Source organism: Podospora pseudopauciseta, chromosome 6 (assembly GCF_035222475.1).
Source record: "Podospora pseudopauciseta strain CBS 411.78 chromosome 6, whole genome shotgun sequence".
Classification (NCBI taxonomy): Eukaryota; Fungi; Ascomycota; class Sordariomycetes; order Sordariales; family Podosporaceae; genus Podospora; species Podospora pseudopauciseta.
In genome coordinates, this window is record NC_085895.1 from 4,146,662 (window position 1) to 4,170,010 (window position 23,349).

Here is a 23,349-nt window from a genome sequence, read left to right on the forward strand (position 1 = left end):
ACTCAGTCTGCTCATAACTGCCCCTTGATTGTACTTGACTCACTAGCTACCTCTCATGTTCACATAAGGGGCCACTCAATCTCACAAACAAACGCTATGGACATCCTCTTATCCCTCCCGATAGCCTCCTACTTCTTCTCTACCTCGGTCACATCATGGTCAACCTCACTCAACCTCCTCTTCTTCTACATGACCTGGTCGACCCTGGTGCTCACTCACTCCCCCATCCAAATCGAACTCATCGGCACAACCGCCATCCGCCTCGTCTTTTGGCTGATACCATCCCTCTTATTCCTGCTGTTCGATAATCTCATCCCCTCCGTCGCCCGAACAATAAAACACAACGGCGCATCCGCCCTGCCACCAACCGACTTCAAAACCCTCTCCAGACTTCTCGCCCTAGCCCTCTTCAACCTCGCTCTCGAAACCGCTGTTGAAGCTGGCCTGTCCCTCGGCCTCTCCCTCCTCCTCAAACAACCCGTCTTCCGCACCTCCACCACGCTGCCTCTCCCATGGCAAATAGCCAAGCAACTCGCCCTGTTGTTCACCCTTCGCGAGATACTCACCTACTACACCCACCGCTACTGGCTCCACGGCACCCCCCCTCCCGCCCCGCCATCCACCATCAGCAAAAGGGTCAAGCTCCCCAAGGCACCCAAACCACGCTACCTCCCGTCACTGCACAAATCCTACGCCCATCGATACCGCTCCCCTCCCTTTGCCCTCCAAGTCAGAGTCGACCACCCCTTTTCTTTTCTGCTCCACCGTTTCGTGCCAACCTACCTCCCTGCTCTCATCCTGCGTAATAACCTCCACCTGCTCACGTTTTTTGTGTTTCTCGCCCTCACGACGGCGGAAGAAACACTGTCGCATTCTTCCTACAACATCATCCCGGGCGTGATCATGGGTGGGATAACCAGGCGGACGTGTATGCACTACACGGGGAGGAAGCCAGGGAATTACGGGACGTGGGGGGTGTTGGATTGGGTCCATGGGACTGGACTGGGGAAGAGGGATGTCTGGGATGATGTAAGGGATGAGGCGTCCAAGCATCAGCTGAGGGAGAGGGGGGAAGATCTGGTGGATGATGCCGGGGGCAAGGTGGAAAAGGCGTTGAGGAGGAGCAAGAGGAATTTGAACATGAGTAAAAGCGGGAAGAGGGGGATGAGCAATAAGCGGGGGAAGGGGTGGATGATGGCGGATGAGGATGATTCAGAGGGAGATTGGGTGCCTTGATTCTTGGATAAGTGACACGCGTAGGTAATCACGGCTTTAAATGAAGAAACGAAGCAATGTATTGAACTTGATGACCCATCCGTGTATCCCTTGCATATCCCGCTGTCTGAGTATGGCTCGGTCGATATCAGTGCAGGTCTAGATCCAATATGTCCCCATGTGTATCACCGCCTGTCCCCCCACAAGTAACCCAACGCCGTTCCATGCAAAATTCTTAGCCAACTCCTCGCTGTCCCATCCCCGGCTTACGCCCAGCCTTTCTTGTCCTTGAACCACCTTAACGTCTCAGAGCCAGCCTTGACTCTGATCCCAAATCGTGCATCCAGCACGAAGCCTTCCCATCTGGACACCTTTTCCAGATATTGCTGACACTCTTCTGTTTTTGCTTTGCGGAAGTCTTCGGGATTGGCCTCTGGCCAGGCCTCGGGATCACAGACCTCCATCCAGGCAACCGATGCCGCCTCGTAGTGAGCAGCGGCAAGGCAATAATCATCCCTCGTTGGACCCTTGAAGATGTTTCTAGTCATCTACATTAGTTTCTGAACAACCTGCAAAGATATCTGATTCAAACATACCTGTCCATGCTGAGCAAAGGCTCCACGAGAGCCCTTGCCTGCTTCCCCTGACCCAGCTGTCTCAGCAACGCACACTCCGCCAAAGCCGAAATAGCAAGCTCATCCTTTTCTTCCTTAATCTTGTCCAGCTTGTCCTTGGGAGCAGTACATCTTTCCCAGCTGAGATAGCCCCTCGCCCTTTCCAGCAAGAGAGCACCCATCCTCTTTGTTCCATTCCACAGGTAAATCATCTCAATGGCCGGACTGACGGCAATTACGTCGACCAGCTCCATGCCCAAATTCTTCACCCTGTCCTCCCACTTCTGCAGCTTCCTGCAAGCAAACACCTCAAAGGGCAGTTGTCTCGCCATAAATCTCTTCTTCCCAGCCACGGTTGGCGCTTTCCTCAGATACTCCTCAGCAAGCTTCTTGTGTTTGGCCAGCTCCGTCTCCAGTACGCTCTTCTCCTGTCCCTCAGCCGTCTTGAGCTTGTGGAACGCATTTCTGTACATCTCCACCTCAGCACACCCAGCAATATAGTAATACAGCGCGTGGCTCCAATTGTTCAGCTCGACGCATCTCAGAAAGTTGTCCTTCATAGACGGCCAGTCCATCACATACATCGATGCCATGCTCAGCTCAAAGTTCATCAAGGCCGCCACCTGGCGCATCTTGCTGTCCATGTTATTCTTGAGTGTCTCAATAGCCTCGTCGAGTTTCTTCTCGTTAGCGAGCATCCTCGCTTCTTCCAGCTTCCAGAGCCTCGAGTCCGGGTAGCGCTCTCTCATGACAACCAACAACGCGGCACACTTCTCCTTGGGATAGCTGACAGCCTCGAGTTCTGACGAGGCGGCAGAGTCGCCGTCATCGATTTGCTCGAGCTCGTGGTCGGGCGGTAGGATGTCTGCCATGCCGATAAATGTGTTGTAGTAAGTAAGAAGAAACAAACCAGCCATGGCCCCGTTGATGTTGGGGAACTTGGTGGCCTGCCAAAGCATACGCACCCCACGATCCCGGTCACCCTTGAAGCCGATCACATACAAGAGCTTCGAAAAGACAGGCGGAACCATGGAAATGATCAGGAGAAGCACGCCAAAGCACATGTTGGCGCCGCTGTGGACAAAGACATCCACGGTGGACTTGAACAGCGCCGTATCTGCGCCCGCGGCATTCATTTGCGCCAGCTGAGTGGCGCTCGAAGGCGTCTGCGCGCCATCTTGTGGTGTGTCGATATCTTTGCCCTTGACAGATGGTGGTCGTGATTGAAGAGGTGTTTGGAAATTTTCCGGTGTTCCGGGAGACGATGACGCCAGTTTTCCGAGTTTCTCATCCAGTACAGCCGTGTCGTCGGCTTTTTGTTTCGTGCCTGCCCCCTTCTCGTCCGTCTCCTCGGGTATCGGGGTGGGTGGATCTTCAAGGTCGGCAAATTCGGACTCGTCAAATGTGCCCGGCATGGGATCCTCGGAGAAGCTCGTCCTCCTCCCAGAAGCAGTTCTCCCCGCTGGTGGCCGCGCGGAAGCCTCGGAAGAAACACCATTGACTGAGTCAAGGTACTGCTGTTCGGCCGTCATGATTCCTTCCAACGTGACAAATGCCTTGCGCAGCTTGTAAAACCCCTTGATGCCCTCAGTCAAACTCTCATGCATGACGGCAACAACAGCATTCATCAGCTGCGCCTCGGCATGAACAAGCGCAAACTCCGAACCAGGAGGGTAGATGTTGCTCGTCCCTCCCTCTGCCGGGCCAGTAGGTTTCGCAGCAGACGAATACCAATACCCAGCCGAAGCCGTACCGTTGGCTTTGGCCGCCTCCTTCTCGGCCTTTGTCTTGTCATCCCAAGCCCTGGCTTCCGTTGCATTCAGCCTAGTTGCGGCCTCGTTCATGATATCCTTTTCGAAACTGAGAATGCTCCTCATAAACGTCGAAACTCCCATTCCGAGGGCGTGGAAGGTTGAGGAGTCTTCCCGCATGCGCAGCCGCACCTCTGCCCCCTCGATATCGTCATTCATTATCAGGCCGGCGGCCACCATGGCATCCTCCATGTCCTGAATTTCTTGCTCATTTTCGGAAACGGTTCCCTTTTTCTTCTTGCTACCGAACTTGGCGCCATTGAGAGAATGAGTGCTTGTCGTGGGACTCGACACTGTACTTGGAGGTTTCGTAGACGATTTGGAGGCTGGGGCAGCAGAGCCGCGGAACCACGATCGAAGGCCCGACATGGCGGCGCCAGTGAGGTTGGTGGCGAATACGTCGAGACAGCTTCGAGAAGAAAGTAGCCAAGGCAGAAGAAGTGTGGCTGTCGATATTATTCGCAGGTCTGCTCTGACTGCAGAGATCAAGAGAAGAGTACAGGTTATATGCTGTGGAGTAATGCCGTTAAACAACGAAGCGAGAGGAAGAGAAAACCGGCAGCACCGGTAGTCGCAAGTGGAGAGAAACTGCAAAGAGGATAGAGAATACCTCGAGGCTGTGGAGGGTTTTGTTTCTTTGAGTTCCAGGGCGGGCTGTTGAACGTCCCGATCCCTGCGAGCGCCTCCAACGGCGTTAAGGAAACCGCTGACGCAGGCAGCGCGCAGGGAAGAGCCCCGCTCCGCTACCTCCAGGGCCTTGCGGTACCCGGAGCCCCAGGTAGGTTGTGGTCGGGTGCCTGGAATGAACTTAACCCCACGGCACCGGTCAGTGAGAGATGACGGCTAGATCGCAGCGCCATTGGGGGGTTCGTGTCCATCCCGTTCATTAACTATTTGCCGACCGCGCCAATGACATAACCAAGCTTTTGCAACGATCTGCTTGGCGATGGATGAGATGATGACTGTAGTGACGTCCATAGGAATTACTGAACACCACACAGCATAGGTACCATCCTTAGCCTACCCCGATCCCCTTGCTATCTCCCGTCCATATTGTGCCTGGAAAATAAATACAAAACTCTCCGAACCCAGAAGTGAAACCCCCAGACACAGCCTGACTCGTCAGCGCTACACAGTCGTTTAGAATCAAAAGTGACGTGAGCGGCGGCTGTGCTCTTATCTAATCATTCCCCCGCTGGCCTGTGCTTCTGTTGCTCCGCCTTTTCGAGCTGATCCTTGTCCCTCCCAGGCGGCCCAGGCATCGCAAGCAACAGCCGCCTGCCGCCTGCCACCGACTTTACTCTGTACATCAACAACGCCTCCGATCCCCCCTCCAACTCAACCGACTTCCCCTCCTGAAACCAGATACGACCCAGATCCTACCCACACCACAACCACTCACATCAAAATGGCCACCTCCAAAGCCCCCTCTGCGGACCCCAAGTCCAGCTCCGACCTCCCCGCCGAGCAGCCCCAACAGCAAAAGCAGCAGACCCTCGAGGAGGATGACGAGTTTGAGGACTTCCCTGTCGATGGTACAACCCCCTTTCTTGCTGCCATATCCACAACAGGACAACTAATCCGGGTCATGGGGAAACAGACTGGCAAGCGGATGACACAGAAGCCACCCAGAACCAGCAGCCACAACATCTCTGGGAGGAGTCCTGGGACGACGATGACACGACAGATGATTTTTCCAACCAACTCAAGTACGCGTTTTCTCCTACAGCCTCACGATGCAATGGAACTAATACGAAACAACCAAACAGGGAGGAGCTTAAAAGGGTCGAGGCGTCCAAGAACAAACGGTGATTCGATTTGGCGAGCAAACACCAAGTCATCAAGGGGAAGGGACATCGAGAAAATATAATTATGATTATTGTCACATAAATATGAAGGTCATTTCATGTTCGATGCGCCACTCTCATGGACGTTAGAGGTACGCCCAAGGAAATAGACAAAGGACAGGAAATACACCAGCCACGCCACGTGACGTCAGGGCCTGGCTGATACAAACTAATAAACTTCCGTCTTGCCAAAAGAAATGCTCAGTTGCTCTATCTAGGTATTGCGATTCAGGTATTTGCGACACTAAAGACTACAAAAACTCCGTAATTTTCCCACACGGCCCATAATCTACTTGCGCTCGCTCAGCGCCGTGACACCGGGCAGCTCCTTGCCCTCGAGAAGCTCCAAGCTGGCACCACCACCAGTGGAGACGTGGCTGAGCTTGTCCTCGACACCATACTTGGCCGCAACAGTGGCGGTGTCACCACCACCAATGATGACGACCTTGCCGTTCTGGGCAGCGTCTACCGCAGCATCAAGGGTAGCCTTGGTGCCGTTGGCAAACTTTTCGAACTCGAAGACGCCAGCGGGGCCGTTCCAGAGGATGGTCTGGGCCTCATCGATGGCCTGCTTGTAGAGCTTGACGGACTCCTCGCCGCAGTCAAGACCCATCCAGCCATCGGGGATGCCCTCAGAGTCGGTAGCCTTGCCAGTGTTGGCGTCCTTGTCAAACTTGTCGGCAGTGATGTAGTCGACGGGGAGGACAACCTTGACGTTGTTCTTCTTGGCTTTCTCCATCAGGTCACCAACAGTCTTGGAGCCAGCCTCGTCATAGAGGGAGTTGCCAATGGGGACATTGTAGAGGGTCTTCTTGAAGGTGAAAGCCATGCCACCGCACACAATGAGTGTGTTGACCTTCTCGAGGAGGTTGTCGATGAGCTGGATCTTGTCAGAGACCTTGGCACCACCAAGGATGGCGAGGAATGGTCTCTTGGGGTTCTCGAGAGCCTGGGCAAAGTAGTCAAGCTCCTTCTTCATGAGGAAACCGGCAGCCTTTTGGGGAAGGTCGACGCCAACCATGGAGGAGTGGGCGCGATGGGCAGTGCCGAAGGCATCGTCTGACGGCCGTTAGCAATCAGATCATGTAGAGCAGTCAGGATAGTTCAACTTACTGACGTAGATGTCACCGAGCTTGGTGAGCCCCTTGCGGAATTCGTCAACCTTGGCCTTGTCGGCCTTGACCTTGTTGCCCTCGGCATCGACACCCTTGCCCTCCTCCTCAACGTGGAAGCGGAGGTTCTCGAGAAGGACGACGTCTCCGTTATCGGCCTTGTTGACAATCTCCTCCACCTCGGGACCAACGCAGTCGGGGGCGAAGGTGACCTTCTTGCCGAGCTGCTTCTCAAGCTCGGGGAGGACGGGCTTCAGGGAGTACTTGGGGTTGACCTGGCCGTTGGGGCGGCCGAGATGGGACATGAGGATGACGGCCTTGGCGCCATGGTCGACGGCATACTTGATGGTGGGAATGGCACCGACGATACGCTGGGGGTTGGTGACGTTCTTGTCGGCGTCAAGGGGGACGTTGAAGTCGACCTGAGATGAGAAGCCAATGGTTAGTTTACAGATCGGATGGTCTGAATCTTAGGGAGCCAAAGACATACGCGGATGAGGACGCGCTTGCCCTTGAGGTCGACGTCCTCGATGGAGAGCTTGTTGGCGAGAGACATGTTGACTAGCAATTGACGAACTGACAGTCTATGGGAGAGTGGATAGAGTGGGCGAATGATGCTTATCACGGAGACTTCAGGGAAACAGACGAAAAAAAGACGCAGGCAGGTGAGAGCTGGGCTGATGTTCTAAGACCGGGGTGCCGGGTGGGAGACGGCAAAGCTGGAGGGGTAGAGGGGTAAAAAGCCAATGTGGGGTCATGCTAGAGCTGGTTGTGACGTCGACGGCTGGTCGGCTGTCTTTGCCCATCCGGTCTCGCTTCCGCCTTTCACTCCTTCAATATACGGAAATTGTTGAGCAATGGAAAGCTCGAGTTTCACAAAATGACAACTGCCTTAGTTAACGGTTGCGAAGGGGAAAAGAGAGAGACCTGGATGACTGTTCTTGATGGGCACCTCATACCCGCCAGGGTCAAACGCTCCTTAGGATATCCGGTCTTCCTGCTTACCCCGTGATGCCTCATGATGTGCAGATGTCCGGTTCTACACAGCCAATTCGTTTTGCTGTCAGCCGAAGCTTCTCGCTACGGGTGAACAGACCAAGGCTAGCAGTGCTTCGTCAACTTCAGTGCCGGATATAAGCTGAACTGGATTCATAAACCATGTCAAAACAGACCATCTATAAAGCCAGAAACGAGAGGTCTAATAAGGTCCTCAACTCCGTGCGCCGCCGGCCATGGCAAAGTCTACCGCCAAGCCGATCCCAACGTCATCCCATGTATGTCCCAACCCATGCAGAAAGATGCTGTGGTGCAAGAGAAAAGTAGAAACAAACCCCCTTATACCAATTCCCCACACGTAATACAATCTGGTGCTGTCGTCTCGTGTTCCGTCCGTTAGTGTATCCTGTATGTCTTCTAGCAGTCATGATAGTGGCCGCCGTCGTCGTCGTAATCATCTCGGCAGGCTCTCCAGTTCCGTATTATTCGGCTTGCTTGCCGGCTGCACGTTCTCGGCAGCATTTGTCAGAGACAGATACGCAGTCCAGGCGATACCAACCGTGGATACAAAAGGCTGTTGACAGCATTAGCTGACTCCCCACAAACACAAGGTAGACTACAGTCAACTTACGAGCTGGAACTGCACCGGCATCAACCGAAAGTTGACAACCTGCACCGCAGGCCACAAAATGTAGTTCGCCTTCAACGTAGGAAAGTACATGTCCTTCATCTTCTGAGAGACCCCCTTGGTACCGCCACCCTCGGCCAGTGTCATGGCCGTGAAGAAGGCCGCCACGCCAAACGGCGCAAAGACCAGCTGATCACACGCCACCCGCTTCATCGCCGGAACAAATGCGCTGGCTTTGGTCAAAGGAAACGTGCTCTCGAGAAACTTGAACCACCGAAATTGTACGGGTGCCATGCAGAAGCCGTAGGCCATAAAGCGGGTCAAGCGCTCAAAGTCGAAGGGGGGCGGGAGGGCTTTGGAGTCGGGGATGAGGTCGCGGTCGCTCAGGGGGTTCTTGCGGTCGAGTTCGTGGATTTCGATGGCAGCCGCGTCTTCTCGAGCATCGAGGCCATAGGGGTGCTTGCGAACAGCGCGCTGACGAATCGCCGTGATGGACTGGGCGACCGTATCGGCTATGCCACCCAGGATGGCGTTGCTCACCATCATGGTGAGAACTTGAAACAAAACTGTCAGCATGTTTTTAAAGGAGCCATCAGGATGATGCAAGAATCACATACTCGGTCGTTCCTCGTAGTAGCCATTAAAACGGCTGGTAAGTCGTGCGAAGAGAGCCATCTCGATACAGAAGATGATTGTGTGTAGTAAAGGCTGGTGGTTGAGGCATTCCAGTCAGTGATTATTCGACACGCGCAATGATAAAGAAAAGACGCCGAAAAATGCAGGTGCCAAGACAGAACAAATCGATGTCGCCAATGCTGAAGCCGTTGATGCTGATAGATAGTGGCATGGACCCACGACACAGCACTCAGGTGCCGCTAAGAAACCCCAACATGGAGAAAGAAAGGGATACTTACCACTGTCCCATAGATGAATCTAGAGTTGAGGGAGCGAAGCCAGCGCCTACGATTTAGTTCCCAAGTCATCTCGGAAGAAGAAGTAGTTGTAGTAGTCCATCCAACGGGGTCGCTGATGATATCAGATGCAAAGACGGACGCTTCAAGATTCATTGTGCCCTGTTCCCGTCTGTTGGCCAGCGGGCCAAGCCAGCGCCCAGTGCACCTCTATGACGACACTGGGTGGCACAGGGGACGCCCCCCAAGCACCTGCCAGTCTGCTGGCTGCTAGCTTATCTCCAGCGGGCGATAAGGACGGGCAGTGTCTTGCTGCCTGTCCACAGATTTGACTTCCAGCGTGTGAGGTGAGTTCAAGCAAGCAATGAACGATAACTATATGTATCTCGGGTGCAAGCCCATTCAGCACATCAACTAGGGATGGGATGTGAAAATATTTATTTCTCGTCAAAGAATCTAGACCCCTATTCCCCCACGCACCCGACCGTCTGTCACTTTAGCCGCAGCTCAATTCAGCCCCGTCCCGCCTCACCACCACCCCACTGTTTACATTGAGGCTACACCACATTCATTCACCCCAAACATCGGCACCAAGATTAACCTCCCGTCAAGATATTACTTCCGCATCTCGCCTCGCTCAATCCGTCGTCTCCAGGCCGCTCGAACCCCAGTTCTGACAAACTCTTCTCATCTCCGCATCCTCGCCACTTCCATAGACGCCCTGAATCGAGCTAGGGCTCCCTTCCACCAAAGTGAGGGCAAACCCCTGATGTATATGCCACTGGATATGGCAGTGGAGTAACCAACTGCCCGGGTTATCTGTCTGGAACGCCAACACCACATACCCGCTCTGTGGTAGATTGAACGTGTCCCTCCTCGGCGGACTCTCCAGGTCCAGGCTCGTCAGGAGCTCCACATACGGCCCTGTTCCTCTGGCTAGAACATACGTGTCATGGCCATGAAGATGCAGAGGGTGAGGCAGTGGAGCAAGTGACTCGACGATGAGATACACCCATGACGAGGGAGCCAAAGACGTCAGGTCGATGGGATTGAAGTCGGCTGTGAGGTTGACAGCCGCGGTATCAATAACTTGCTTCACAACGGGATTGTTCTTGGGCGGGCGGTACGGCTCAGAACCGCCTACTCGCCATCTCACTGCGTAGTTGTCGCCCTGGCTGGGGAGGAGCACAGCGTTAAAGTTCTGAGTGAGAGCAGATGGGCCGACCGAATGAGTAATATGAGGCACCAAGTTGGAGAGGTCTTCGTCCGCGCAAGTGTCGAGCATCAACCACGAGGTACTTGTTGGGTCGCCTGTGACGGGGGTATCGGATTCGTACCGGACAATGGCCCGGATATCGGTTGACATGAGGTTGATGGCGAAACAGCTCGTCATGGGAACACCTCGAGCCCAGTACGCAACGTCAGGAGACTGGTCGGCTTCGATGATGACATCGTAGCGCTGGCCGATGGCGATGAGGAGCGTATCGGTTTCGAAAGGCTGGATGGGGATGAAATCCATGGCTACCACGGTCATGTGGTGCTGGTCGACTGCGAAGCGAAAGATCATCTCTGAGCCGGTGTTGACGAGGCGCAAAAGGTGCTTCTTTCCAGGAGTAAAGGTGAACTCAGCACGGCTGCCGGTGCCGGTCAAGTACGCGTTCTTGCCATTCATCAGACCATTCACAGCAACGGGGGGGATGCCGATGAGGCTGGTCAGGGGTTCGTCTGCCAGATCAAAGACTGATTCGTGATAGTGATCGGTGATGAGCAGAGGCCCGAGGTCAATATCCCAGTTGGCCGTGGTAGGCCCGTGGATCACAATGGCTCCAAGCAACCCATCGCCATATTGCAACGAATAGTGGGAGTGGTACCAGCTGGAGCCGTGCTGGGTGGCTTTGAAGCGGTAGGTGTGGCAGTCACCTGGCGCAATAGGGCATTCGGTCTGAGAGACAGCACCATCGGCATGGTTGGTGTTCAAATGACGCACGCCGTGAAAGTGAATGCTGGTCCCGTTCTGGGACAAGTTGTTGCAGACTTCGACTTGGACGCTGTCGCCCCAGTTTGCTTCAATGGTAGGTCCTGGATACTGTCCGTTGACAACCATCATGACTTTCTCGACTCCATCTGGCGCAAGGGTTGCCAGGCCGACATCAAACGAGTACTGCTCTTGTCAACAAAAGTATCGAGACAGCTCCAAGTATTGTCGACTTACAGAGCGGGTCACGCCTGTGTCAGGCCATGTATAAGTCACGTCGTCGTCGATGCTAAAGTCACCCCAGCAGTTCCTCGCGGTCGGGCCATTCGCGCAACTCTGTCTCTTGGTGTGCTCGAGAGGGACAGCAACCGTCCAAGTGGCCCAGCCGAGGAAGGTTCCGAAAAAGAAGCTGAACCTCATCTTGTTCAGTTCTGAAGATTTTAAGGCTTGGTGTTGTTAACCCGCAGCTTGAAGACGAATAAACTATCCATCGTCGCCCTTTTATTTTCAGACCGTCCTACACAAGTCTAGGTAGCTGCTCAACCTTGACAGTAATGATGTCGTCGTGCAGCCCGAACCACAAGTCCAAACGATAAGGCACGGTCTGTAGAGAGCTCAAAGGCATGACTTCTACGCAACTGTACAGCATCTGGCTGTATTTCACGGCTCCCAGGGGCACAGACAACCCCCTTCTCGGTCTTGGCTCCGGCCGAAGTGGTTGAGTCTTCTTTCAGCTGTACGACAGAGAAAGAAAGAAGCCGTTTCTGATTGCAACTCTGAATGGTAGCCTTCGCGATGCCTTTTTCAGCACTATTTAGCTGAGGACTCGTGGTGTTGCCTCGCTCAGGGCAGTGATCTACAGACGGGAGAGAAAGTGTAACACTTTATTGGCTAGAGCCATTCGCCGAGACGGGCTGTCAAATCTGCACAGACGGCCATGAAAACCTGTTTCTGCTGCCGCCTTTACCAAAAATGATCCCTCCATCCCACTTGACAGTATGAATTCAAAAAGTAAGGTGGTAGTGAATAGGGAATGGAGGCACGTGGCGAGGCAGAGAGCATGAGAAGTAGCTGTAAGTATGCCGCCCTGCGGGGGGGTTGCAGAAACCGGAGCCGATGGCGATTATCCGTGCCGAATCTCAGGGAACAGCTTCAGATTGAGCATAGGAAACGCCACAAATGCTACACTGATCATCAGTGAGCAAAGTCCACTGATAATGCGCCGATGATGGCTAACGGGATGTATCTTGTACATTTCTCAACTCTCTATCTCATAAAGATGTGATTCCCACGATATCTGTGGTAGAACTGTTTTTCACAAGGGAAAATGAAACACAAGCATTGCTTTCAAACGCAACAAGCTTGCTTTTAAGCCCCTCATTCGTTTGGTGATTGTTGGCGAAAATCATCTCATCGACTCACCTAAACCTCCATCAATAGGTAAAGTACTCAACAGTAGATACCTACAAGCCAAGTCACTCACAAGTTATTAGAGAAAGATATGATGATGGCTATCTACTTGACTTTTGTCCACACTTATAGCTGGGTGACCATCTGAAAGATAATGCGGGTTAGGGTTACCCCTGAGCCCCTATTCCGCCCTTTTATTTCCTCAAGAACCCCCACCCACCACACCGTGGTCACACCGTCCCCACCCCGCCCCATCTCACCGAACCCAGCAAATGCCCATCTCATAATTTTCGAAGAATCCCATTCCCTTCTGACAAATATCCTTATCATCGTTGGTCGTAAACCCCCAAAATGCCGTCATCTGCCTTTACAACCTCGAGAAGTGTCCTGCACCCGTGATTGGCTGCTTCGCCATCGCTCCTAAAAGCACGCCATACCCCTGTCGGTCATCTCGCCTGGACGTCTGGGTCATCCCCACAGCTGTGGTGAAACCTGTCCCGTCTTGTGGACGGGAGTTTCGACGTTTGGGTTTTGGGCTTTGAGGGATGAAAGAACATTCGGAGCTTTGCCGTTGGATTCTCCCCTCCAAGGATTCATCAGTATCCAAGCCAAGCGGTAGGGGTGGGGATGATAACTGGCGTATAGACACGCACACACACATCGATGTTGGTTGGGTCTCCTCTTGGGGCGTTATTTCATTGAATGGGCACACATACGCACACACACTTCACCACCCGGTGGCAGAGAGATATCCCCCGCGGCGCGCCGTATCGGTCCCGCGCCCGCCGCTTGTCTTAAATTACGCCTTGGGATGGTTTCGATGAGATCAGGATCGGGCACCGGCATTACACCAGTCGATGATGCAGATGACTGGACAGAAGACTGGCACCAGCCTGGCGGTGGTGGTGGTGCCAATGGTGGTGCCAATGGTGGTGCCAATGGTGGTGCCAATGGTGTCAGTGAGGAGGCAGGTGGTGCTATAAGGTATGTGTGTACTTTTGTATCCTGCCTTCCCCTCTCATGGTGTTATCTTTCTTTTTTCTTTTGGCTGGTTTTAGCTTTTGTTTTCATCAACCCAGTGGGATGACTGGAATGTGAGTTTGAGACTTAACACACACAATGCCGTTGAAGCAACAGTCGCTATACGCCACCTTCGGCACTTCATCCACCGGAGGCCAGAATAATAATAATCGAGTCGAGCTAACGGCCGGGGCAAGACTGCGAGACTGGACAGCAAGGTCAAACACGGACGAGGACGATGATGCCAGATCACAATATGGCTCCGAGATTAGCAAAGAGGACGCAGATATCACCACGGCCTTGATATTCACCGAGGGCGGCCCCCTCGGCGAGCCAGAGCCAAAAAGGGGACGGTTTTGGTTTTCACCCCCTGGAGACAAGGGGGAGGAAACGGATCTTGATGCCATCGCCACGCAACGAAGTGTTTTTGATGACCCTGACCTGGCGGGACAATATCAACCACAACCAGACTGGTATGCTGTTTCTGCCCGCTTACATTTCCTCGTTTTCGGGCTGGCCCTGACAGTAATCAAAGGGAAAACATCCACCGCTTCGACCCGTCAGCAAGATGGACATGGCGCGAGGAGCGAGCACTGATCCGCAAAGTCGACTTCAAAATCATGCTCTGGACCTGCCTCATGTTCTGCGCCCTGGAGATGGACAGAGCCAACATTCGACAGGCTGTCACGGACGACCTGCTGCCTGAGCTTGGATTGACCACCAACGACTACAACCTCGGCAATTCGCTCTTTGCCTTTTCGTTTCTGTGTGCTGAGGTTCCATCACAGTTGATCAGCAAGTACCTGGGCTGTGATATCTGGATACCGTTGCAGATGGTGCTCTGGTCGCTGGTGGCGTCAAGTCAGTTTACGTTGAGCGGAAGGTTTGGGTATCTGGCGTCGAGGGTGTTGTTGGGAATGCTCCAGGGAGGCTTTATACCGACTGTGGTGCTTTACCTGTCGTATTTTTACAAGGCGAACGAGCTGACGATACGGATGGGGTTCTTTTGGACATCGATGGTGTTTGCGGATATTTTTGCGGCGCTGTCAGCTTTTGGGTTGTTGCATATGCGTGGTGTTGGGGGACATTCGGGGTGGAGGTGGCTCTTTTTGATCGAGGTGAGTGTTGAGTCATGTGGAATTCCCCTACAACTAATTACCCGTACTGACTCTCGGGTCCAGGGAATGGTGACACTTGTCTTTGGTATCCTGTCCTTTGGTCTCATGCCGGCTGGCCCGACGCAGACTGCTGGTTGGCTCAGGGGTGAAAAGGGGTGGTTTACACCGAGGTATGTTCTTCCAGTAGATAATGGTCTCGAGATGACCGCTAACAAAAGAAAAAAAATAAAAGGGAGGAAGTTATCCTCGTTAACCGTATTATCCGTGACGACCCTTCTAAGGGAGGCATGCACAACCGGGAACCAGTATCCCCAAGGCTCCTCCTGAAGAGTCTGCTTGATTTTGACTTGTGGCCGATATATCTGATTGGTCTCTTCAATCATGTACCCTATGCCACGCCAACCAGCTATCTGGCGTTGTCGCTCAAAGGGATGGGGTTCTCGACATTCCAAACCAATCTGCTGGTGATTCCGTCGCAGGTGCTCCATAGTAGGTCTAGAAGGACTTTGACGGTGATTGGAACATTGTGCTAACAGAGTTGACAGTCGTAAACATGATAATCCTGACCTATGTCAGTGAATTCACTGGTCAAATGTCACTGATTGCCATCATACCTCAGTTTTGGGCAATCCCCTTCCTGGTCTTTTTACGGTTCGTAGACACCACCACAGTGTCCAAATGGACGGTCTGGTTGGTCATGACCTTCTTCCTGGGATCACCATATTCGCACCCCGTCCAGGTCGGATGGATCTCTCGCAATGCCAACACTGTCCGCAGTCGTGCTGTGGGCAGTGCTGTGTACAACATGTGCGTCCAGGGCGGCAGTATTATCGGGGCTAATATCTACCGCGAAGACGATGCGCCACACTACACTCGCGGCAACACGGTACTGCTGTCGATACTGGCCTTCAATATCGTTCTCTATTTATCAACCAAGGCATACTATGTATGGCGGAACCGAAGCCGAGAGGAGGACTGGAATGCCATGTCAGAGAGTGAGCGGGAGAAGTACCTGGCAGAAAACTGGGATGCTGGAAATAAGCGGTTAGATTTCAGATTTGCATCTTGAGCAGACACTGCCCATGGCTTTTTCATCAATCAACCAATTGAGGAACTGGAATGTGACAGAGATGCATGTGGGGGACTCCCTGGAGTGTGTGTGAGCCTGGCCTGACGAGGCGGTGCCATGGCGGGGTATCTTTACCGGACAACAAGAGGGGTGTGGCTCTATCACCTCGCTGTTCATAAATACCTGTGAATTTCCCCACGTTTTTATTTGCCCCTTCTCTCTTTCTTTCTGTCATCAAACACACGCCCTGGGGAAACCCACCCATTAATCACTCCCACATCGCCGTCGGCCTCGCTCGAGAGGCTACCACATACTGCAAGAATGGCAGCAGCAGCATCAGCAGCAGCTGCCAGTATCCGTCTCTCCGCCATTTACTTCCAGCCCCAGTTCCAGTGATCAAGGTCTCCTGCACTTTTTGGACCCGAGCCAAGACTTTGATCATCTTTTGTGGAACGGCTCTTTTGACACAACCTCGCAACAACTTGCTCTCGACTGTCCCCTTTTTGATATTCAATATCCACTTCCATTCCTTACCCTTCCAGTTCCCGACTTTGATATTGGAATACCCTCTCTCGGCCTGGGTGAATCAAGCGCTGCTCCCGTCACAACAACAGCGACAACGGCAAACCTATCTCTGTTAACTCCGACGCCAACAATCATCACATCGTTCGAGTCTTGCCAGTCACCATCATCCTCTACCTCACCCACCTCCACAAGCACGCCTGTCTCTGCCTCGGGCAATTTGGTCCCCGGGTTGAAGCTCCCTTCCTCCATTTCTGTTACACTTACCGGCAAGCCGAAAGGAAAGCCAGGGCGGAAGCCAACCAAGAAACGTCCTCTGCCTGAAGAAGAGGATGATGAAGACGAAGAGGTGCTCGTGAAGAGGGCGAGGAACAATCTGGCTGCCAAGCGCTACAGGCAGAAAAAGGTTGACCGCATTGAGGAGTTGGAGGATGAGGTGAAGGAGGTGAAGAAGGAGAGGGATGACCTCCGCGTGGAATTGGCGAGGAGGGAGGCCGAGGTGAAGGCTCTAAGGGAGATGCTGGCAATGACAACGGGGAAGAAGAATTAGGTAGGATTGATAGCTAGTTGATAGAGAACAAAATGAAACCATACTTGTGATACATATCAGCATTCCGCACTGGTTTCAATGGCATTGTCATTTAGTTACACTGATTGAATCGTGACCTCCATGATGCCGTCTTTTTGTCCTGATAGTGATTGGTGGTGTGCTGGTGGTCCGAGTGTCTATCTGACCAAGATGCTAGGCCCCACGCTAAGTCAGCACACTCCCACCGTGAAAATAAAAATGATTTCATTTTTGATCAGTCCTGTACTTAGCCAATCAAATTGTTGGAATATTTAACGACGGTGGTCTTGGCAATAATTTTGACGGTGGAGCAGATCCATCTGCCGGGGAACCTTTCTAGAAAATACCAAGCGCTACACCCGACGCCGTGGACAAAGATGACGATTACAAATTGCGACGCTGAGTGGACGGGCGTGTTGGGCACGGAGTCACTGCGCCGAGAGATACGAAGCCAAGGCAGAGATAAGTGCGACTAAAAGAGATGGAAAACGCAGTGACAGCTTTGGAACGCTCGCACGAACATCCCTCCGCTTTTAAAAGAAGAATTGGGTCCTGCTGTGGTTGGATTTCTAAGCACGGAGCATCCATACCCAGGGGCACAGCTCCAAGCACCCAACCGGTCCGGGCGGCAGCAGCAGGGTCTTTGTGAGCAAATGAACGGGGAGAAAATGCAAGGGCGCGGGGGAGAACGGATTTATAATGGCCTGTTCTGTCCTCTTTGCCAACTTGGCGGCCGCTAACTCCACGGCGTTTGCGGACAACAAGCGTACTCCATCGTACCCGTTATGCCGTTCAGACCGGAGTTTGCATTCAAAGGCGGTGGGAGTGGACCGTGTAGACGTGCAGATCGCTACCCAGACCATACCGTCCAGGCGGGTTTAACGCTGCTTTAACGTGTTAAACCTTCTTTTGAGCAGCAAAGCATCTTACGAATCACTAGTCGGCGGTGACTGGGGCTGTTGGCAAGGGGGGTGGTTGCTTCCGATGATTCATGCCCCGTCACTCTTATCTCCATTCTGGAGTCGGAATCTTTCATCAGGGTGCTGCTTACAATTCTGCTGTGTAGGGTGGCTGTTTGTATATGAGGTCTGGTAGACGCGCGACTTTTCACCTCATGATTTTTGATAGAGCTGCGAATCAACCCTACCAGGCTCTTTCCAGTTTGCAAACCATATCCCCCGGCCGCTCCTGCCGCTTCTCGGCACCGGTGAGCTGCACCTTTGAGTTGACCGCGACTTCCAACGTCACTCTCTCTCTCTCTCTGCCTGCTGCTCACAGTCCCACAACTTGAGAATCAAAACACTGCATTTTCACAAAAACCAACCAGAATGTGGGGGCAACAAACGCCCGAGGAGGCTTTCCGCCGGGGAGCCTCTGAAGCCCTTCCAGACTCACTCCATCATCGAGATCCAACCCAGCCAATCAGCGAAGAAGAAGCTGACATCGACTCTGGCGACACCACCAAGATCCCCCCAAGTCCTGAGGCCTTGTCCACAGCCGACGAAGGCCTTTGGGGAGAGCGAGATATCGGCGGCCCAGTGAGCCAACGGATGGCCATGCAGGACTTTCAAGAGCTTCAACGCGAGCTCACCAAGATGACCACGAGGCGGTCACGGTCCCAGTCCCGGTCCCGGGCGCGATCACAACCACGATCAAGGTCGGCCTCGAAAGCTTCCCGGAAATCGGATAGCAGGCGCGATAATGTCTTTCGCCGCATCGCTTCCCGGGCCAGTGGAAAATCAAAGCGGCCGAAAGACGAACAAGATCCTGAACAGCAGGCCGCCGACGATGCTAGCAGCTCGGACGAGTCCTCGGATGACGGCAGCCAGTTTCAATTGGAGCAGTTTATGCGCGATGGCCACCTTGAGAAGCGCACGGATTCTGGCGAGTCGAGCAAGAAGGTCGGCGTGGTGTTCAAGAACGTCACCGTCAAGGGTGTCGGCGGCGGCACTGTGTTTGTCAGGACACTTCCCCAGGCTATCCTCGGCACATTTGGTCCCGATCTGTACGGCATTCTCTGCAGATTTGTCCCAGCACTTCGTTTCGGACGTCAGCAAGGCGGGCTTCGTACCCTTCTCAATGACTTCACTGGTGTCGTACGGCATGGAGAGATGATGCTGGTGCTGGGTCGGCCGGGGAGTGGCTGCAGCACTTTTCTCCGCGTCATTGCCAACAATAGGGGCGGGTATGCTGCCGTCGAGGGCGAGGTTTCCTACAGCGGCATCTCTGCCGAGGAAGTTGCAAAGCGCTATCGCGGTGAGGTGGTCTACAACGGTGAAGACGACCAGCACATGCCTACCTTGACCGTGGGACAGACACTCCAGTTTTCGCTGCTCAACAAGACCAAGAAGCACCTCAGGGACAATGTGGACTTTATCATCGACTCGTTGTTGCGCATGTTTGCTATCCAACACACAAAAAACACCATTGTTGGGAATGCCTATACACGTGGTGTTTCTGGGGGTGAGAGAAAACGAGTTTCCATCGCCGAGGCCCTGGCCACCAAGAGCACCATCGTCTGCTGGGACAATTCGACAAGAGGTCTCGATGCATCCACCGCTCTGGATTACGCCAAATCGCTGCGCGTCATGACCGATGTATCGGATCGAACAACCATCACCACCCTCTATCAGGCCGGAGAAGGCATTTATGAGTTGATGGACAAGGTCCTGGTCATCGATGAAGGGCGCATGCTCTATCAGGGCCCTGCCAACGAGGCCAGGCAGTACTTCATCGACCTTGGTTTCCACGCACCACCACGCCAGACTACTGCCGACTTTCTCACCTCCATCTGTGACCCAGTCACCCGACAGTTCCGCCCCGGCTACGAATATAAGTGCCCCAAAACTGCCGAGGAGCTTGAGACAGCATTCAGAAACAGCGAGGCATACAGGAGGGTCCTTGCTGATGTGGAGCAATTTGAGAGGCATCTGCAACAAACCAAGCATGCCGATACTCAGAGGTTCCAGCAAGCCGTCGAGGAGCAAAAGTCTCGCCGTGTTGCCTCGGACTCGAACTACACTGTCAGCTTCTGGAAGCAAGTCCTCGCCTGCTCCCGCCGCGAACTCTGGCTCTTGTGGGGCAACAAGACGGAAATGTACACCAAATATTTCACCATCATCAGCAACGGCTTCATTGTTGGCTCTCTCTTCTACGACACTCCGGACAACACGGCCGGCACCTTCCTGCGTGCCGGTGCTGCCTTCTTCTCTATTGTCTTTCTCGGATGGCTTCAGCTCGCTGAGCTCATGAAAGCCGTCTCTGGTCGTGTTGTTGTGGCTCGGCACAAGGAATATGCCTTCTATCGTCCGTCTGCTGTCAACCTTGCCCGCGCTCTCGTCGATCTCCCGGTCTTGATCTTCCAGGTTGTCATCTTTGGTCTGATCATGTACTTCATGACTGGTTTGGACTTGACACCGGCCAAGTTCTTCATCAGTCTCTTATTCATCTATACGACCACCTTTTGCATCACGGCTCTGTACCGCATGTTTGCGTCCCTGTCACCAACAATTGACGATGCCGTTCGTTTCAGCGGACTTGCGCTCAACTTGCTGGTCATCTTTACCGGTTACGTGATCTACAAGCCTATCTTGGTGTCACAAAAGATCTGGTTCGGTTGGCTCTTTTACGTGAATCCGGTAAGCAGATCTCCCTCCTTCCTTCGACATCGTCCAACAGCTGCTAACAAGAGACAGCTTGCATATGCCTTTGAAGCCGCTCTGACCAATGAGTTTTCTGGCCGGATCATGGAATGTGCCCCTGCGCATCTTGTGCCTCAGGGGCCAGGTATTCTACCAGCCAACCAGGGATGTGCGATTCCAGGCTCGGTCGCAGGGAGTACTGATGTCTCCGGGACGGCATACCTCGACAGCCAGTTCAACTACACCCGGGATCACCTGTGGCGCAACTTTGGTGTTCTCATAGCCTTCTCTGTGCTTTATCTCATGGTCACAGTGGCCGCCACGGAGCTCTTGACATTTGTCGGATCGGGCGGCGGCGCCCTCGTCTTCAAGCGTTCCAGCAAGGCAGCCAAGCGAGCCAAACTCGCTGCGAAGCCGACCGACATGGAGAAGGGCAATGCGACCGGAGCATCATCCACCACCGACGTTGGCTATCAGAATCGCTCGGGAAAGACAGAACTGACTGGTCTGACCGGAAGCGACAAGGTCTTTACCTGGGAGAATGTCTCGTACACTGTTCCGACCCCTCAAGGACCCAAGAAGCTTCTCAACGGAGTCAGCGGTTACGCGAAACCGGGAGTCATGGTTGCCCTCATGGGAGCCAGCGGTGCTGGCAAGACGACGCTGCTCAACACCTTGTCCCAACGCCAAACGGTCGGCGTGGTTTCTGGCGACATGCTGGTTGACGGTAAACCGCTGACTGGAGACTTTCAACGCGGCACTGGCTTCGTCGAACAAATGGATCTTCACGACGAGACCGCCACCATTCGGGAGGCTCTTGAGTTCTCTGCGCTCCTTCGCCAGAGCCGTGACACGCCAAAGCACGAGAAGCTGGCCTATGTCGACACTGTTCTGGACTTGCTCGAGTTGACGGACGTTCAAGATGCCATTATTGCGTCTCTGGGCGTGGAGCAAAAGAAGAGACTGACTATTGGCGTGGAACTAGCGGCTCGGCCTTCACTTCTGCTCTTCCTCGACGAACCAACCAGTGGTCTTGATGCCCAGTCCGCTTTCTCTATTGTGCGCTTTCTTCGCAAGCTCTGCGTTGCTGGACAGGCCATCGTGTGCACTATTCATCAGCCCTCGTCTGACCTGATCCAGGAGTTTGATGAGATTCTGGCCTTGAACCCCGGCGGCAACACCATTTACTTTGGTCCTGTTGGAGAGAACGGTAGCGCAGTGGTCAAGTACTTTGCCGACCGAGGCGTCCAGTGTCCTCCCGGCAGAAACGTCGCCGAGTTCCTCCTCGAGACGGCCATCAAGGGTGGAAGACGCCCCGACGGCAAGCGGATTCACTGGACTCAGGAATGGCGCGAGTCCAAGGAGAACCGAGACTTGCTGGCCGAGATTCAGCGGCTCAAGAATGAGCGCAGCAAGGCCAACAAGGAATCGACTGTTGTCCAGCCGGCATTGCAATCGTTTGCTGCTCCCACCTGGACGCAAATCACCCTTCTGACCAAGCGCATGTTTGTCCACCAATGGCGTCAGCCATCTTACCTCTACGGGCGGCTGTTCACTGCTGTTATTGTCGGCATCTTCAATGGCTTCACCTTTTGGAAGCTGGGCAACACGGTGGCTGACATGCAGAACCGCATGTTTACGTGCTTCCTCATCATCATGATCCCTGCCACCGTCCTCAATGCCGTCTTGCCAAAGTTTTACACCAACCGCATGCTCTGGGAGGCACGCGAGCACCCATCGCGCATCTACGGCTGGGTTGCCTTTTGCACGGCCGAGGTCTTGTCCGAGATCCCAGGCAGTATTCTGGCGGCCGTGCTGTACTTCTTGCTGTGGTACTTCCCCACTGGTCTGCCGACTGAGGCGTCAGTTGCGGGTTACGTCTTCTTGATGACGCTGCTCTTCTTCCTGTTCATGGCCAGCTGGGGTCAGTGGATCTGCGCGTGGGCGCCCAACTTTACTGTCATCAGCAACATCCTGCCGTTCTTTTTGGTCACCTTTTCCATCTTCAACGGTGTTGTGGTTCCTTATGACCAGCTGAATGTGTTTTGGAGATATTGGATCTACTATGTGAACCCATCGACGTGGTGGGTCAGAGGCGTTCTCGCGGCCACGTTGAATGGTCAGAGTGTGCAGTGTGCTCCCAATGAGGCCGCCTACTTTGATCCCCCATCAGGACAGACGTGTTTGGAGTTTGCGGGCGACTTTGCGAGGCAGGCTGGTCAGGGGTATCTGCTCAACCCCAATGACACAGCAGACTGCGGGTTTTGCCCGTACTCGAGCGGGAACCAGTACTTAAACACGTTGGGGATCACTCCGGATGAGAAGTGGAGGGACTTTGGCATCTTTTTGGTGTTTTGCTTTACTAACTGGATGTAAGTTTTGACCTCGGTTCTTGATTGCATGACACGGCTGCTAACATGTTTATTATCCACCCAGGCTGGTCTACTTCTTCGTCTGGACCGTCCGAGTCAAGGGTATGACATTCGGCTTTGGGCCGCTGTTTGACGTACTCGGCAAAGGTGTCGGGGCGGTCAAGGGGCTCTTCAAGAGAAAATAGAGGAAAGAGAATCTGGTTCGATGGGATAGATAAGACACACGGGGCATTTGATACCACGGGATTTCGGCTTGCTGTTTGTCACACATACGAGATATAATAATGGATGAAGGGATAGAATGAGTGCGAGGTAGATAGATATAGAAATAACAGTCTTTGATCGCTCAATCCTGGAGGTTTGTTTTCTTTGGCGTGCGCATTCAGGGGTAACCAACCGTTGCCACCGCCATCATCTCCACCCTCCAGCCACAAAACCCTCATCCCCACCACCACTTACCCTATTACCCACTTCCCACCAGCTCACCCTCCATGAACCTTCCTACCCAGCCGCTTTCTCA

At 53.6% G+C, this 23,349-nt stretch overlaps 9 protein-coding genes across 9 annotated transcripts; 5 read left to right on the plus strand and 4 right to left on the minus strand.

Annotated features, from left to right (window-relative positions):
• Positions 1–96: 96 nt before the first annotated feature.
• Positions 97–1,236, plus strand: QC763_610580 (uncharacterized protein; the record flags this gene model as incomplete). The annotated part of the gene is made up of 1 exon (XM_062914881.1): positions 97–1,236. One exon carries the CDS (start codon positions 97–99, stop codon positions 1,234–1,236), a length of 1,140 nt encoding a protein of 379 aa, XP_062763650.1.
• Positions 1,237–1,273: 37 nt separating this feature from the next.
• On the minus strand, positions 1,274–4,764 carry IML2 (Mitochondrial outer membrane protein iml2). The gene is made up of 2 exons (XM_062914882.1): positions 1,812–4,764; positions 1,274–1,755 (listed from the first exon to the last, which is right to left on the minus strand). The coding sequence occupies exons 1-2, from the start codon at positions 4,007–4,009 to the stop codon at positions 1,482–1,484; spliced, it is 2,472 nt and encodes an 823-aa protein (XP_062763651.1). The 5' UTR covers positions 4,010–4,764; the 3' UTR covers positions 1,274–1,481.
• A 42-nt stretch (positions 4,765–4,806) lies between these two features.
• Positions 4,807–5,622, plus strand: SEM1 (26S proteasome complex subunit). The gene is made up of 3 exons (XM_062914883.1): positions 4,807–5,175; positions 5,241–5,349; positions 5,410–5,622. Exons 1-3 carry the CDS (start codon positions 5,049–5,051, stop codon positions 5,450–5,452), a joined length of 279 nt encoding a protein of 92 aa, XP_062763652.1. The 5' UTR covers positions 4,807–5,048; the 3' UTR covers positions 5,453–5,622.
• Positions 5,623–5,656: 34 nt separating this feature from the next.
• PGK1 (phosphoglycerate kinase) lies at positions 5,657–7,155 on the minus strand (the record flags this gene model as incomplete). The annotated part of the gene is made up of 3 exons (XM_062914884.1): positions 5,657–6,546; positions 6,601–7,021; positions 7,090–7,155. 3 exons carry the CDS (start codon positions 7,153–7,155, stop codon positions 5,777–5,779), a joined length of 1,257 nt encoding a protein of 418 aa, XP_062763653.1. The 3' UTR covers positions 5,657–5,776.
• Positions 7,156–8,049: 894 nt separating this feature from the next.
• QC763_610620 (uncharacterized protein) lies at positions 8,050–9,290 on the minus strand (the record flags this gene model as incomplete). The annotated part of the gene is made up of 4 exons (XM_062914885.1): positions 8,050–8,169; positions 8,227–8,777; positions 8,841–8,931; positions 9,138–9,290. The coding sequence occupies 4 exons, from the start codon at positions 9,288–9,290 to the stop codon at positions 8,050–8,052; spliced, it is 915 nt and encodes a 304-aa protein (XP_062763654.1).
• A 481-nt stretch (positions 9,291–9,771) lies between these two features.
• On the minus strand, positions 9,772–11,930 carry QC763_610630 (uncharacterized protein; the record flags this gene model as incomplete). The annotated part of the gene is made up of 2 exons (XM_062914886.1): positions 11,347–11,930; positions 9,772–11,295 (listed from the first exon to the last, which is right to left on the minus strand). Exons 1-2 carry the CDS (start codon positions 11,527–11,529, stop codon positions 9,772–9,774), a joined length of 1,707 nt encoding a protein of 568 aa, XP_062763655.1. The 5' UTR covers positions 11,530–11,930.
• Positions 11,931–13,330: 1,400 nt separating this feature from the next.
• Positions 13,331–15,726, plus strand: QC763_610640 (uncharacterized protein; the record flags this gene model as incomplete). The annotated part of the gene is made up of 6 exons (XM_062914887.1): positions 13,331–13,503; positions 13,737–14,012; positions 14,075–14,657; positions 14,721–14,827; positions 14,890–15,146; positions 15,203–15,726. 6 exons carry the CDS (start codon positions 13,331–13,333, stop codon positions 15,724–15,726), a joined length of 1,920 nt encoding a protein of 639 aa, XP_062763656.1.
• A 321-nt stretch (positions 15,727–16,047) lies between these two features.
• On the plus strand, positions 16,048–16,122 carry QC763_610650 (uncharacterized protein; the record flags this gene model as incomplete). The annotated part of the gene is made up of 1 exon (XM_062914888.1): positions 16,048–16,122. The coding sequence occupies one exon, from the start codon at positions 16,048–16,050 to the stop codon at positions 16,120–16,122; it is 75 nt and encodes a 24-aa protein (XP_062763657.1).
• A 2,022-nt stretch (positions 16,123–18,144) lies between these two features.
• SNQ2_2 (ATP-binding cassette transporter snq2) lies at positions 18,145–23,222 on the plus strand (the record flags this gene model as incomplete). The annotated part of the gene is made up of 3 exons (XM_062914889.1): positions 18,145–20,454; positions 20,512–22,829; positions 22,894–23,222. 3 exons carry the CDS (start codon positions 18,145–18,147, stop codon positions 23,012–23,014), a joined length of 4,749 nt encoding a protein of 1,582 aa, XP_062763658.1. The 3' UTR covers positions 23,015–23,222.
• Positions 23,223–23,349: the final 127 nt, after the last annotated feature.